Here is a 12,643-nt window from a genome sequence, read left to right as displayed (position 1 = left end):
GGGCTCCAGGCATGTGGTCTCAACAGCTATCAACAACACTTACATGGTAATGCACCTTCGCTGTGTCTTCACAACAAGCACTGTGACCCTTCAATACCAACATTAGTCAAAAGGGTTTATGTAAAGCGTATTCTAAACAAACAGGAATGTGGCGGCCAGCCTCAGCAGAACTAGTCCAGGGGAAATTACACTGGGGTCCGTTCCAAATGGTACCCTATTCCCTACATGGTGCACTTCTTTTCACCAAATTCCTATGGGCCCTGGTCAAACGTAGTGCACCGTATAGGATATAGTGTTCCCTTTTGGAAAACAACTGGGAGGAACAAAAGAACTGCTTCTTCCTCCTATGATGAGATTGGACTAATGCTGCGATCACATCTCGTAATTTTGTAAATACCCGCATACTACTGGGAAATATCCACTTGAACGCCCCTCCAATTGGTAATTACTAGTGGGTAACTCCTATCATCCATGTGCTCAGAGTTTCCCACTTGCAGAGGGGGAAGCATGGCAGCATCTTTCCTACTTGCAGAACAAACATAACAGCATCTTCAGCGGTTGTTTATGGTAAGAACAGAATACAAATTGTTGATACAAAAAGTATTCTGTTCATCTGCCTTTTAATTTAGAAAGTGAACAGTTCTGGATATACTTTTTATGGGCAAAAAAAAGAGCAACACAATCACAAGCCTTCTAATGACCTCTATGTATGATGGAATTTCCCAGTACAAAACGTGAATGCACACCAACTCGTATTTACGACTTCACAACTGGCAATTACCACCTACCCACTTGGTTCTGAATACAGCATTATACTTCACAGTCCTAATAAGTTATATTAAACGTGCAAATTAAATTACATTTATTTTGGGAGATGGATGATTTCAATTAGTGTACAGAACCCACTGGGCACACTACGTCATTTCAACGTCGATAATTGGGTAATATTTGATTGCGTTGTTGATAAATGAGATTACGACCTATATTCACCCACTCAAAGAGAGCCAAAAAATTAGTTGAATTTCCAATTTGTTATCACGATGCTTTCCACCATCTGAAAGCACAACTAAATTCCAATGGAAAAACAATGTCTGATTTTTGGTTTAGTTGTCACCCAAATGTATAGGACTGCGCTTTCAACCATTTAAAAGGTTGAAAGCAGCTAAATTAACATGGGAATACGTAGTATTTATTTATACAACATATTAATGTGATTTCACTGTGCTTCATCTAATAGCAGAAACAAATTACCTGGATTGCATTTTGAGATTACATTCAAAGTACAAGGTGCAAGTGATCAGTGCCAAGATTCTGTGCAGATTATTACAGAAATTGTGAAGATCTCCACAGATGTGAAGACCTACCGATGTCTGATCTTAATTTGATCACCCTGTTTCAGTAGAACTTTCAATGCAGGACATTTTTAAACTTTGAGGTTATAACTTTGAGGTTCTGAATTTAGTAATTTTCACTTGCGTCTCTATTCAATCAGATCCGCTTTAGCCGACATCCGCATAGCAGTGTCAAGAGGTGGAACTGAGAGCTGTAAAATCCACGAGCGGCTCCTGGCATTCTACCTGAAGCGACATTGCCATTGGCTGCATGGAGTCACATTAACAGAAATCCCATGCAGCCTTGTTTCCAAGTTGGAACACTGGAATGTGAGATGTAATCTACATGATAGAAACCTTCATTATGTTTTTTTTTTTTTTTTTCATTTGAGCAACATTAGGGGCGGCAGGTAGCCTCGTGGTTAGAGCGTTGGGACAGCAACCGAAAGGAATCCCCGAGCTGCCTAGGTAAAAATCTGTAATTCTGTCGCTGAACAAGGCAGTTAACCCACTGTTCCTAGGTCGTCATTGTAAATAAGAATTTGTTCTTAACTGACTTGCCTAGTTAAATAAAAAATAAAATCAATGATTTCTATATGACCTACACTTTCTTGTTCTGAACTTCTAACACGTGTGGCTTTGTGACAATGATCGCAAGAGCAGCTGTTCACCGATTTGAGGGCTCCAAAGCAGGTCCACCTCCACTGCCAAAACATCTGCCATGCGGGTATCTTCTATCGCCGGTTAACACTTGATCTGATGGAATCTAGGCCTTGATTTCCCTTACGAAAAACCCATCAACCCCTACAAAAATGTCTTAATTATAATCCACATCAATCCATTCCTGTTGCTGCAGGATTATTTTCCTGCTGTAGCAAACTGGCTCAAATTAAGATCCTACATCTGTGTCTACTGCTTGGATCGTTCCATCTGAGCCACTGGCTTAATCCCATTCTTGAATTGAATTGGAGATATGAATCCAACATATCATTTTTACATTGTCGTCACGTTAATAGGCTATTTGTTGTATTTCAAAAGTGATGTTGAATTGTGTTTGATTGTCAACTCAACCAAATATCAACATTTGAAAGAGATTTATCTTCTGCTTGGATGGTTCCTTCTGTCTCACTTGGCTAAATATCTGAGCATTTGGATTGACAAAGATCATGTTTAAAAAGCCTATGCAGCTAGTTAAAAAGCTAAGATTTAAAGCTTATTTGTTAGGAATGGATATTGCGTCTCCCTAGTGGTAGGAAGCAGGTTGTACAGTCAACTTTCTTGCCAGTTCATGACTATGGTGACACCATTTACCAGATTGCAGCAGCCACTACTCTTAAGCCTTTGGATGCCATCTACCATGGAGCCAAAAATACAAAATACATTACAATTGGATGTTCTGGTGCTGCTCAGGTCATTTCAAATATTGATTGGGAAACTTCTTACTGAGGAATGTATCTGTTCTTCTTGAATATTTGTGTTGTATTTGTTTTACATTGTATCTGATTTTGACTTCATTTTGTCTCCTGAATTGTGTATGCAGGGCTCCCTTGTGAAAGAGACCCTGGTCTCAATGGTGACTCCCTGTTTAAAAAAAAAATGAATTAAAAAAATTGTCTGTCTTTAATTTCAGTTTGTCTACAAAGGAATAATATATATTGGATTTAAGTCTCCATCTTAATAAAAAATCTAAGTTATCGAATAGGACTAAATAGAATAAAACATTAAATACACTTTAAATATAGTTTGATTTGGTCCAATTCTTAAATTTATTTTGTTGAGATGGGGACTTGAATCCAACATGTAATTTTGTTTTATTTGAAGACAAACTGGAATTAAGTGAATGGCACAGATGGAACTGACCAAGCAGAATATACATCTACTTCAAATTGTAATATTTTGAATATCATTACATTTTAAATCAACCAGAGCTTGAAACCCTAGGTCTAATGTATTGTACATTTTGTTGAATTCTGGGTAAAAAAAAAAAAAATTGCTTTTGATGAATTTGCAAATGCCTTATAGGCCTAAATAGCGTCATTGATGATCGATAAAGCATGGTTACATTCAATTTGCTCCGTTAAAACTACCCTTTGGAATGACTTCGATAGCACCAGTGAATCTATTTAGTTTAGTGAAGATCTCTCGACAAACAATCATTCTCACAATAGCACATTGGTAAAAAGACAGTGACAAATATCATAGCTAAACAGGGCTGGGCTTGGTTAAAACCCTTGATGGGAGACCAAAGGGTAGCTGTAGATCAATTCTCCAGGAGGAGCTGCCCAGCTACGTTATTTATTTACATAAGGATTCAGACCCTTTGCTATGATACTCGAAAATTGAGCTCAGGTCCATCTTGTTTCCATTGATCATCCTTGAGATGTTTCTACAACTTGATTGTAGTCCACCTGGGGTAAATTCAATTGATTGGACATGATTTGGAAAGGCACACACCCGTCTATATAAGGCGCCGCAGTTGACAGTGCATGTCAGAGCAAAAACCAAGCCATGAAGTCAAAGGAATTGTCCATAGAGCTCCGAGACAGGATTGTGTCGAGTCACAAATCTGGGGAAGGGTACCAAAAAATGTCTGCTGTATTGAAGGTCCCCAAGAACACGTTGGCCTCCATCATTCTTAAAATGAGAGAAGTTTGGAACCACCAAGACTCTATGGTCACTCTGACAGACCTCCAGAGTTCCTCTGTGGAGATGGAAGAACCTCCCAGAAGGACAACTATCTCTGCAGCACTCCACCAATCAGGTCTTTATGGTCAAGTGGCCAAATGGAAGCCACTCCTCAGTAAAAGGCACATGACAGCCTGCTTGGAGTTTGCCAAAAGGCACCTAAAGACTCTGACCATTAGAAACAAGATTATCTGATCTGATGAAACTAAGATTGAACTCTTTGTCCTGAATACCAAGCGCCACGTTTGGAGAACACCGTAGGGATGGTACCAGATTAAGCATGGTGGTGACAGCATCCGGCTGTTGATATGTTTTTCAGCGGCAGGGACTGGGAGACTTGACAAGATTGAGGGAAAGATGAATGGAGCAAAGTACAGAGATCCTTGATGAACACCTGCTCAGAACCTCAGACTGGGGCGAAGGTTCACCTTCCAACAGGACAACAACCCTAAGCACACAACCAACACAACGCAAGAGTGACTTCGGGGACAAGTGTTTGAATGTCCTTGAGTGGCCCAGACGGAGCCCGGACTTGAACCCAATCGAACATCTCTGGAGAGATCTGAAAATAGCTGTGCAGCGACGCTCCCCATCCACCCTGACATAGCTTTAGAGGCTCTGTAGAGAGGAATGGGAGACACTCCCCAAATGCTGGTGTGCCCAAGCTTGTAGAGTCATAGCCAAGAAGACTCAAGGCTGTAATTGCTGCCAAAAGTGCTTCAACAAAGTACTGAGCAAAGGGTCTGAATACTTATGTAAATGTGATTTGTATTTTATTTTTAAGAAACTTGCAAAAATTTCTAAACCTGTTTTTGCTTTGTCATTATGGGGTATTGTGTGTAAACTGATGAACAAAACAAACTATTTAATCAATTTTAGAATATGCCTAATGTGGAAAAAAGGGTCTGATACATTCCGAGTGCACTAACTTTGAAAATTTGGCATTGTTTTAAAAGTACAAATTCAAAATGTCTGAAATTTGGTTTCCATGAAATAATCCTGTGGTTGAATTGTCACCCTCAAAACAACAGTTTTGTATATTCCACATTGGGCCAGTAACTGAAAGGTTGCTAGATCGAATCCCAGAGTTGACAAGGTAAAAATTTGTCTATCTGCCCCTGAACAAAAATCAAAATCATGTTGAAACAACGTTGATTCAACCAGCTTGAGCCCAGTGGGAATGTATTGCTTTTTAATTATTGAGGTCTGTGTTTCTTAACTGAGCCCTGTTTACTTGTTGTGAACATATGCGTCCATTGTCTTGAACTTGTCCAAATTCAGATTCTGCCCACATTTTTAGACGGGTGTAGACAATTATAACTGATTGATCATCTTCCTGACCACTTCTGGAGGTAGTCGGGGACGAATTGATTGGTTGGATGAAAGTTGTGGGAAAACTTTGTGACAGGTCAGTTTGTGGAGTTTGCAGGTGAGAGTCAAATAATGGAATGTCTCGAAGGGAGGCAGGTTGGAGGGCATTAAACACAAGGTTGCCAGTTCGAATCACAATGCACCTTTTGATTTCCAACCTTAGCCAACATACTGAAGGGCAGCTGAACTCAACTAACTTCGCTGGTTGAAAACGGCCTGTTGCATCATTATTAGTCAGACATTGATTCTAGTGTAAAAATGTACTAAACTCAGCAAAGAACTAATTATTTTCAGCAAACTTAACATGTGTAAATATTTGTATGAACATAAGATTCAACAACAGACAAACTGAACAAGTTCCACAGACATGTGACTAATAGTAATGGAATAATGTGTCCCTGAACAAACTGGGGGTCAAAATCAAAAGTAACAGTCAGTATCTGGTGTGGCCACCAGCTGCATTAACCCTGTTGAATCTAGGGGGCACTATTTGCATTTTTGGAAAAATAACGTTCCCAAAGTAAACAGGCTATTTTGTCAGGACAATATGCTAGAATATGCATATAATTGACAGCTTAGGATAGAAAACACTCGAAAGTTTCCAAAACTGTAAAAATATTGTCTGTGAGTATAACAGAACTGATATTGCAGGCGAAAGCCTGAGAAAAATCCAATCAGGAAGGACTCTTATTTAGAAAGCTCTGCGTTCCTATGCCTCCCTATTGAGCAGTGAATAAGATATCAACCAGATTCCTTTTTTCTATGGCTTTCCTAATGTGTCTAGTGTCACAATACATAGTTTCAAGCTTTTATTTTGAAAAATTAGCCTGAACGTCAACATTGCGTCAGCAGGAGTCTCTCAGAGTGTTTTGTGCGTAAAAGACAAATGCGGCCATTGTTTCTCTCTTTCCTACTATGAAGCCACCTGTCCCGGTTGATATATTATCGAATAGATATTTGAAAAACACCTTGAGGATTGATTATAAACAACGTTTGCCATGTTTCTGTCGATATTATGGAGCTATTTCCGGTCGAATTCTCAGCCAAACGTGAAGAACTAATGGAGTTATTTTGGCTACAAAAATAATATTTTGGGAAAAAAGGAACATTTGCTATCTAACTGGGAGTCTTGTGAGGGAAAACATCCGAAGCTCATCAAAGGTAAACGATTTAATTTGATTGCTTTTCTGATTTTCGTGACCAAGTTGCCTGCTGCTAGCTAGGCATAATGCTATGCTACGCTATCGATAAACGTACACAAATGCTTGTCTTGCTTTGGCTGTAAAGCATATTTTCAAAATCTGAGATGACAGGGTGATTAACAAAAGGCTAAGCTGTGTTTCAATATATTTCATTTGTGATTTCATGAATATTAATATTTTCTAGTAATATTTATGTCCGTTGCGTTATCCTAATTAGTGTCAGTTGATGACAATGCTCCCGGATCCGGGATGGGAGTTACAAGATTAAGTACTGCAGTGCATCTCCTCCTCATGGACTGCACCAGATTTGCCAAGGCACCTGCAAGCTCCCGGACAATTCTGGGGGGAATGGCCCTAGCCCTCACCCTCGTATCCAACAGGTCCCAGACGTGCTCAATGGGATTGAGATCCGGGCTCTTCGCTGGCCATCGCAAAACACTGACATTCCTGTCTTGCAGGGAATCAAGTACAGAACGGGCAGTATGGCTGGTGGCATTGTCATGCTAGAGGGTCATGTCAGGATGAGCCTGCAGGAAGGGTACCACATGAGGGAGGAGGATGTCTTCCCTATAACCCACAGCGTTGAGATTGCCTGCAATGACAACAAGGTCAGTCCGATGATGCTGTGACACACCGCCCCAGACCATGATGGACCCTCCACCTCCAAATCGATCCCGGTCCAGAGTACAGGCCTCGGTGTAACGCTCATTCCTTCGACGATAAACGCGAATCCGACCATCACCACAGGTGAGACAAAACCGCGACTTGTCAGTGAAGAGCACTTTTTGCCAGTCCTGTTTGGTCCAGCGACGGTGGGTTTGTGCCCATAGGTGAAGTTGTTGCCGGTGATGTCTGGTGAGGACCTGCCTTACAAAAGTCCTCAGTCCAGCCTCTCTCAGCCTATTGCGGACAGTCTGAGCACTGATGGAGGGATTGTGCGTTCCTGGTGTAACTCGGGCAGTTGTTGTTGCCATCCTGTACCTGTCCCGCAGGTGTGATGTTCAGATGTACCGATCCTGTGCAGGTGTTGTTACAAGTGGTCTGCCACTGCGAGGACGATCAGCTGTCCGTCCTGTCTCCCTGTAGCGCTGTCTTAGGTGTCTCACAGTACGGACATTGCAATTTATTGCCCTGGCCACATCTGCAGTCCTCATGCCTCCTTGCAGCATGCTTAAGGCACGTTCACGCAGATGAGCAGGGACCCTGGGCATCTCTCTTTTGGTGTTTTTCAGAGTCAGTAGAAAGGCCTCTTTAGTGTGCTAAGTTTTCATAACTGTGACCTTAATTGCCTACCGTCTGTAAGCTGTTAGTGTCTTAACGACCGTTCCACAGGTGCATGTTCATTAATTGTTTATGGTTCATTGAAACAGGGTTTAAACCTTTTACAATGAAGATCTGTGAAGTTATTTTGATTTTTACGAATTATCTTTGAAAGACAGGTGAGTTTATAAAGTGTACATTTTCATAAAGTCAGTATCTTCCAAAACGGAGGTTTGAGAGACATGGGGAAGCGGTTACATCCCTAGATCCATTGGCTATTTGAGCGTTGGGTTTTGATTTCACGTTTGCCCATCAACACAGGATGGTAACACCTAGCTCTTAAACTCTAGAAGGCATTCTGCCTTCTCCCTACAGTTTCCAGCCATTAGCTTCGCCCACAACTGTTAGTGGATTCTCGATTCTGGGGGGATTTGAGTTCTTTGATTGATGTTCTAAAATTTTCAGAATTCATCAATAATGGAAGCTTTGCTATTCCCACAGGGTTTTGTATGACCAACATACACTGGGTTTTGTATAACCGATATACACTGAAGCAGGTTCGAAAATAACTTGTGGTAAAGTGCACTACCGTAAATAAACTAAACTTAATCATGAGAGGCACACCCGCCCAAGATTAAGACGGGATATTAAATAGGTGCTGGGGGATAGGACGGTGATCTTGTACAATGACTGACCTTGGCTTCAGGCGAGGAGGGAAGGCTCGAGAACTATAGGGCCTCTCTACCCGTGTCATGAAGAGATAGAACATTTAGAAAACGCTGAAGTCATTTTCAGTTTATAACCTGTGGAAAAATGTGTATGTACCAGTACTCTCTTGAATTAAACGCTGTTACCTGACTTTTGAGACCGGGGCTCTGTCCATTCTTATAAAAATATAGGGTCTTACAAGCCCTTCGAATGCATTGACAGAGAAATTAATTCTGATTGGGAAATAATACAGAGGAATTTAGAATTCCACTAACAACGACTGGCTCATGTGAACTACAATTCCGACGCGGTGTTTTAACGTTTAGAAACATCAATAATCATTGCTTGCGATATAGCTTTCAAAACATATGGCCCTTATCTTTACCCAGCGAGCAAAAATATACATTTACTGTAGCAGTTTTGCACAGATCCATACAGCTATGGGTGCCTCCATCCAATGAAACCACTTCCGCTACACAACCCAAGTTACGCTTACACACACCGGTGTTTGGCGCATGCTAGACAGCTAACAAAACTGCCCTATGCAAAACTGCCCTATCCATCCAATGACTCTTGCGTGTAATGTAACCATGCCTGAAAGCAGAACCATTTATTAGTCAGAGGAGATGTGCTGGAGGGAAACGTAACAGAATCATGGGCTGAAATTCATTCAATAAAGTTGTGTAGAAACATACATTACATCAGCCGAGGTCATAGTTTCCTTACATTTATTAAAATATGCAGATCCTGAGTCTAGATAGAAGCAAACTAAGCATTCAGAAATCTGCAAAATGTGTTTATAGTCAATCTTTCTTATTGCACTTATCTTATTGCAATCCTTCTTATCCTAAATACATACCAACATTATAATATTTTAATCAAAGGTGTTTTTCCACTAAAATAATATATTTACCCTACTGAATATTTGTGAGAGAGAAGCTTTCTCCCCATGCTGTGTTGTAGGGCTATACTCCTGTGTTGTAGGGCTATTCTCCTGTGTTGTACGGCTATTCTCCTGTGTTGTACGGCTATTCTCCTGTGTTGTAGGGCTTTTATTCTCCTGTGTTCTAGGGCTATACTCCTGTGTTGTAGGGCTATACTCCTGTGTTGTAGGGCTATTCTCCTGTGTTGTAGGGCTATTCTCCTGTGTTGTAGGGCTATTCTCCTGTGTTGTAGGGCTATTCTCCTGTGTTGTAGGGCTATTCTCCTGTGTGGTAGGGCTTATATACTTCTGTGTTGTAGGGCTTCTATACTCCTGTGTTGTAGGGCTTGTCTTTTTATCTTCTGGTCAGCTCTTCACCAATAATGTCAGCAAAAATACTTTTGCAGCTGTCTTATAAAATCTTAGAAACTCTATTGAAGTCTGATGGACAGAGCTATGAGGATCACAAACGTCAGAGCTCATTTTCTTCTTAAGCTCAAGAAAAACTTCCAATCCCTGTTTAGTAGTCCTCTAGCTTTAGTAGAGCACTGCACAACCTCAGGCTCTCACATTGCACACACACACACACTCAGTCTTGAGTCTGCATGGCCCTCCTCTGTGACGCAATGGCGATGGACTTCTTGCGTAATGCGGAGGCGGCGGCCTCAGTGATGCCATGATAACTGTCGGTCTCGGCCGAGTCCTCGCTGTTCTGAGACTTGGTGGAGTCCTGGAAGTCTGGTTTCTGTCTCAGCGTTCTGTTCTGCTCCTCCTTCAGCTCCAGGTAGGACCGAGAGAATGTGTGGAAGATGGAGGTGACGGGGAACGCCATCAGGAGGATCCCACTGAGGATGCTACTGAGTGCCACCACCTGACCCGGGATGCTCCGCGGCACCATATCCCCGTACCCCACCGTTGTCATGGAGATCACCGCCCACCAGTAGGTGCCAGGGATGCTGGTGAAGTCATACTTGGCGCCCATCTCGCTCTCCGCCAGGAACACCAGAGGGGAGAAAAGTGCCATGGCAACACACAGGAAGAGGAGGAGCAGGCCGAACTCACGGGTGCAGCGTCGGACCGTCAGGCCCAAGGTCTGCAGCCCCAGGGAGTGGCGCGCCAGACGCATCACGTAGAAGATCCTCAGGGCCCGGAGTACCCGCAGCACCAGGCCCACCTTCTCCAGGTAGTTGTTCCCGCCACTGGGCTTCTCCCCTCCCTCAGACAGAGAGTCTACGATCAGGGTAATGTAGTAGGGAAGGATGGCCACCACGTCGATGATGTTGAGGGGCGTCTTCAGGAACACACACTTGCTCGGCGTCTGGATGAAGCGCAGCAGGAACTCCAGAGAGAACCAGGCCACACACACCGTCTCCAGGACAAAGATATTGTAGCACCTCTGAGAACACTCACCCTGGAAGACAGAGGAAACCGTGTTAAGAAAAACACAGTGGAGGAGAGAGAACAGTGTTAAGGGTTTTAAAAGTGTTGTTGAAAAAGTTAAGGGGTAAAAGTGTGAAGGTGAGCAACAATTATAATCCAAGACATTGTTAGGAAAGGACAATACATTCACTATTATAAAACACTATGAACAACTGTCTCCTAAAATCACACAAGTCAGTTATTCCTATCTGGCTCGAAGGGCCAGTTCAAAAGCCACCAGTGGTGCCAAACTCCTCCACACCGGGGGGGGGGGAGGGTGCCAGAGCAGTGATTGAGGGAGAGCTGGAGAGGGTTTTGTACTCTGATGGAGCAGCACACAAAATAATATGAATGTCCCTGCTAGTTGATTGGGATCAACAGGAAAAGAGATCAGTTTCTTTGATCAAACAGCCAGAGGGAGATGTCAATTTGTCTTCCTTTGTATTATAAAATAGACAGGCTGTCTGTCGGCAGTACTTTACATGATTTATAAAGGTAAGAGGAGAGGCTTTGATGATTCATTGAGGTTGAACACTGACTGAGGAAACACTATTCCCTTCCTTTAATTGACAAGACAGCTGGGCTATACAGTACAATGTACAACTCTTTTAGACAAACCACCCTGGTAGCAATATCTGGTCATACATACAGAATCTTTGTACCCAAGATATAAATTACTGGTGTCCATCCACACCAGTAATCTCTCTCTCTCCATTAAGTGAAAATGATTTCCTTCCTGGGATCAGCAGGTAGAAAGCTAAAGCCAACTGTGACTACATTATAAACATATTAGAATTACATTTACATCTGACATGCTGAAACATCCTTACTTCCTGTAGGGTAATACATTTACATCTGACATGCTGAAACATCCTTACTTCCTGTAGGGTAATACATTTACATCTGACATGCTGAAACATCCTTACTTCCTGTAGGGTAATACATTTTCCGTCTGCTCTAAATTGGTCCATAAATATTATAGAACTGTAATTACATGAGATTATGAAAACAGGCCCACAAGGAGAACTGTGAGAAAGGGGGAGGAGGGGATGGAGAAGGGGGTGGATGCGTAAAGCCATCTATAATTATTTATTTGTATAAAAGAAATAACCCAAGCTGTTGGTCCTCCTTTCATTGCACTCTTACTCTGGGAAACCTAGCTACGTTTCATCAACATGTTTAAGAACAAGTGAGCATAAAATAATGTCTGAATTACTTTTGCCAACTTTTTGTGACTTGCCTTCCGTTTCATTATACATTATACATTCTACCCAATTACTCCTTAAATGTTATTAGGGAACATGTGTCTTTGAGCAGCTATTGAGCTCTAACCTGTTAGAAAATCATCCCTTGTGAATAAGAGGTGCTTAAAAACCAATCCAGTGTATCCTTGGAAACATACAACATCGCATAGTGAGGAGGGAGAGTAAGAACAGAGCTGGGGGACAATTTAGATTCTCATTATTGTAGTAAATATAATTTCATCAAAGCAAATCTGTGTATTTGAACGGCTTAGAAGGCAGAACAGAAATAAACATTTCAGAAAACAACCTTTCTTCCATGTTTACTAATTCAGACAACATGCAACCACGTCACTATGCTTGGTTATTCACAGAGCACAACGATAAACCCACTGGCACAGACGTCTGGTGGAGTTATCAACTAACGTGAATTCAACATGAAGTTAACAAAAGATGCCACCATGACATTGGGTTTAGGTTAAAAGTTGGGTAAAAAAAAAAAAA

The 12,643-nt window shown here is 41.8% G+C and overlaps 1 protein-coding gene across 2 annotated transcripts in view; it reads right to left on the bottom strand.

The window, feature by feature from the left end:
* Positions 1-9,137: 9,137 nt before the first annotated feature.
* kcng2 (potassium voltage-gated channel, subfamily G, member 2) overlaps positions 9,138-12,643 on the bottom strand; it is a 28,084-nt gene continuing 24,578 nt past the window's right edge. Inside the window, exon 5 of one of the 2 annotated variants that reach the window (XM_021560318.3) lies at positions 9,138-10,890. In XM_021560318.3, coding sequence (XP_021415993.2) covers positions 10,069-10,890 — 822 coding nt within the window. In that variant the 3' untranslated portion in view covers positions 9,138-10,068. The remainder of the gene's footprint in view (positions 10,891-12,643) is intronic. The other variant, XM_021560317.3, reaches the window with a different exon arrangement.

This window comes from Oncorhynchus mykiss, chromosome 30, assembly GCF_057628025.1.
Source record: "Oncorhynchus mykiss isolate SJ-2025 chromosome 30, ASM5762802v1, whole genome shotgun sequence".
NCBI lineage: Eukaryota > Metazoa > Chordata > Actinopteri > Salmoniformes > Salmonidae > Oncorhynchus > Oncorhynchus mykiss.
The sequence above is the reverse complement of the archived record's forward strand: the minus strand, read 5'-3'. Positions and strand labels throughout refer to the sequence as shown.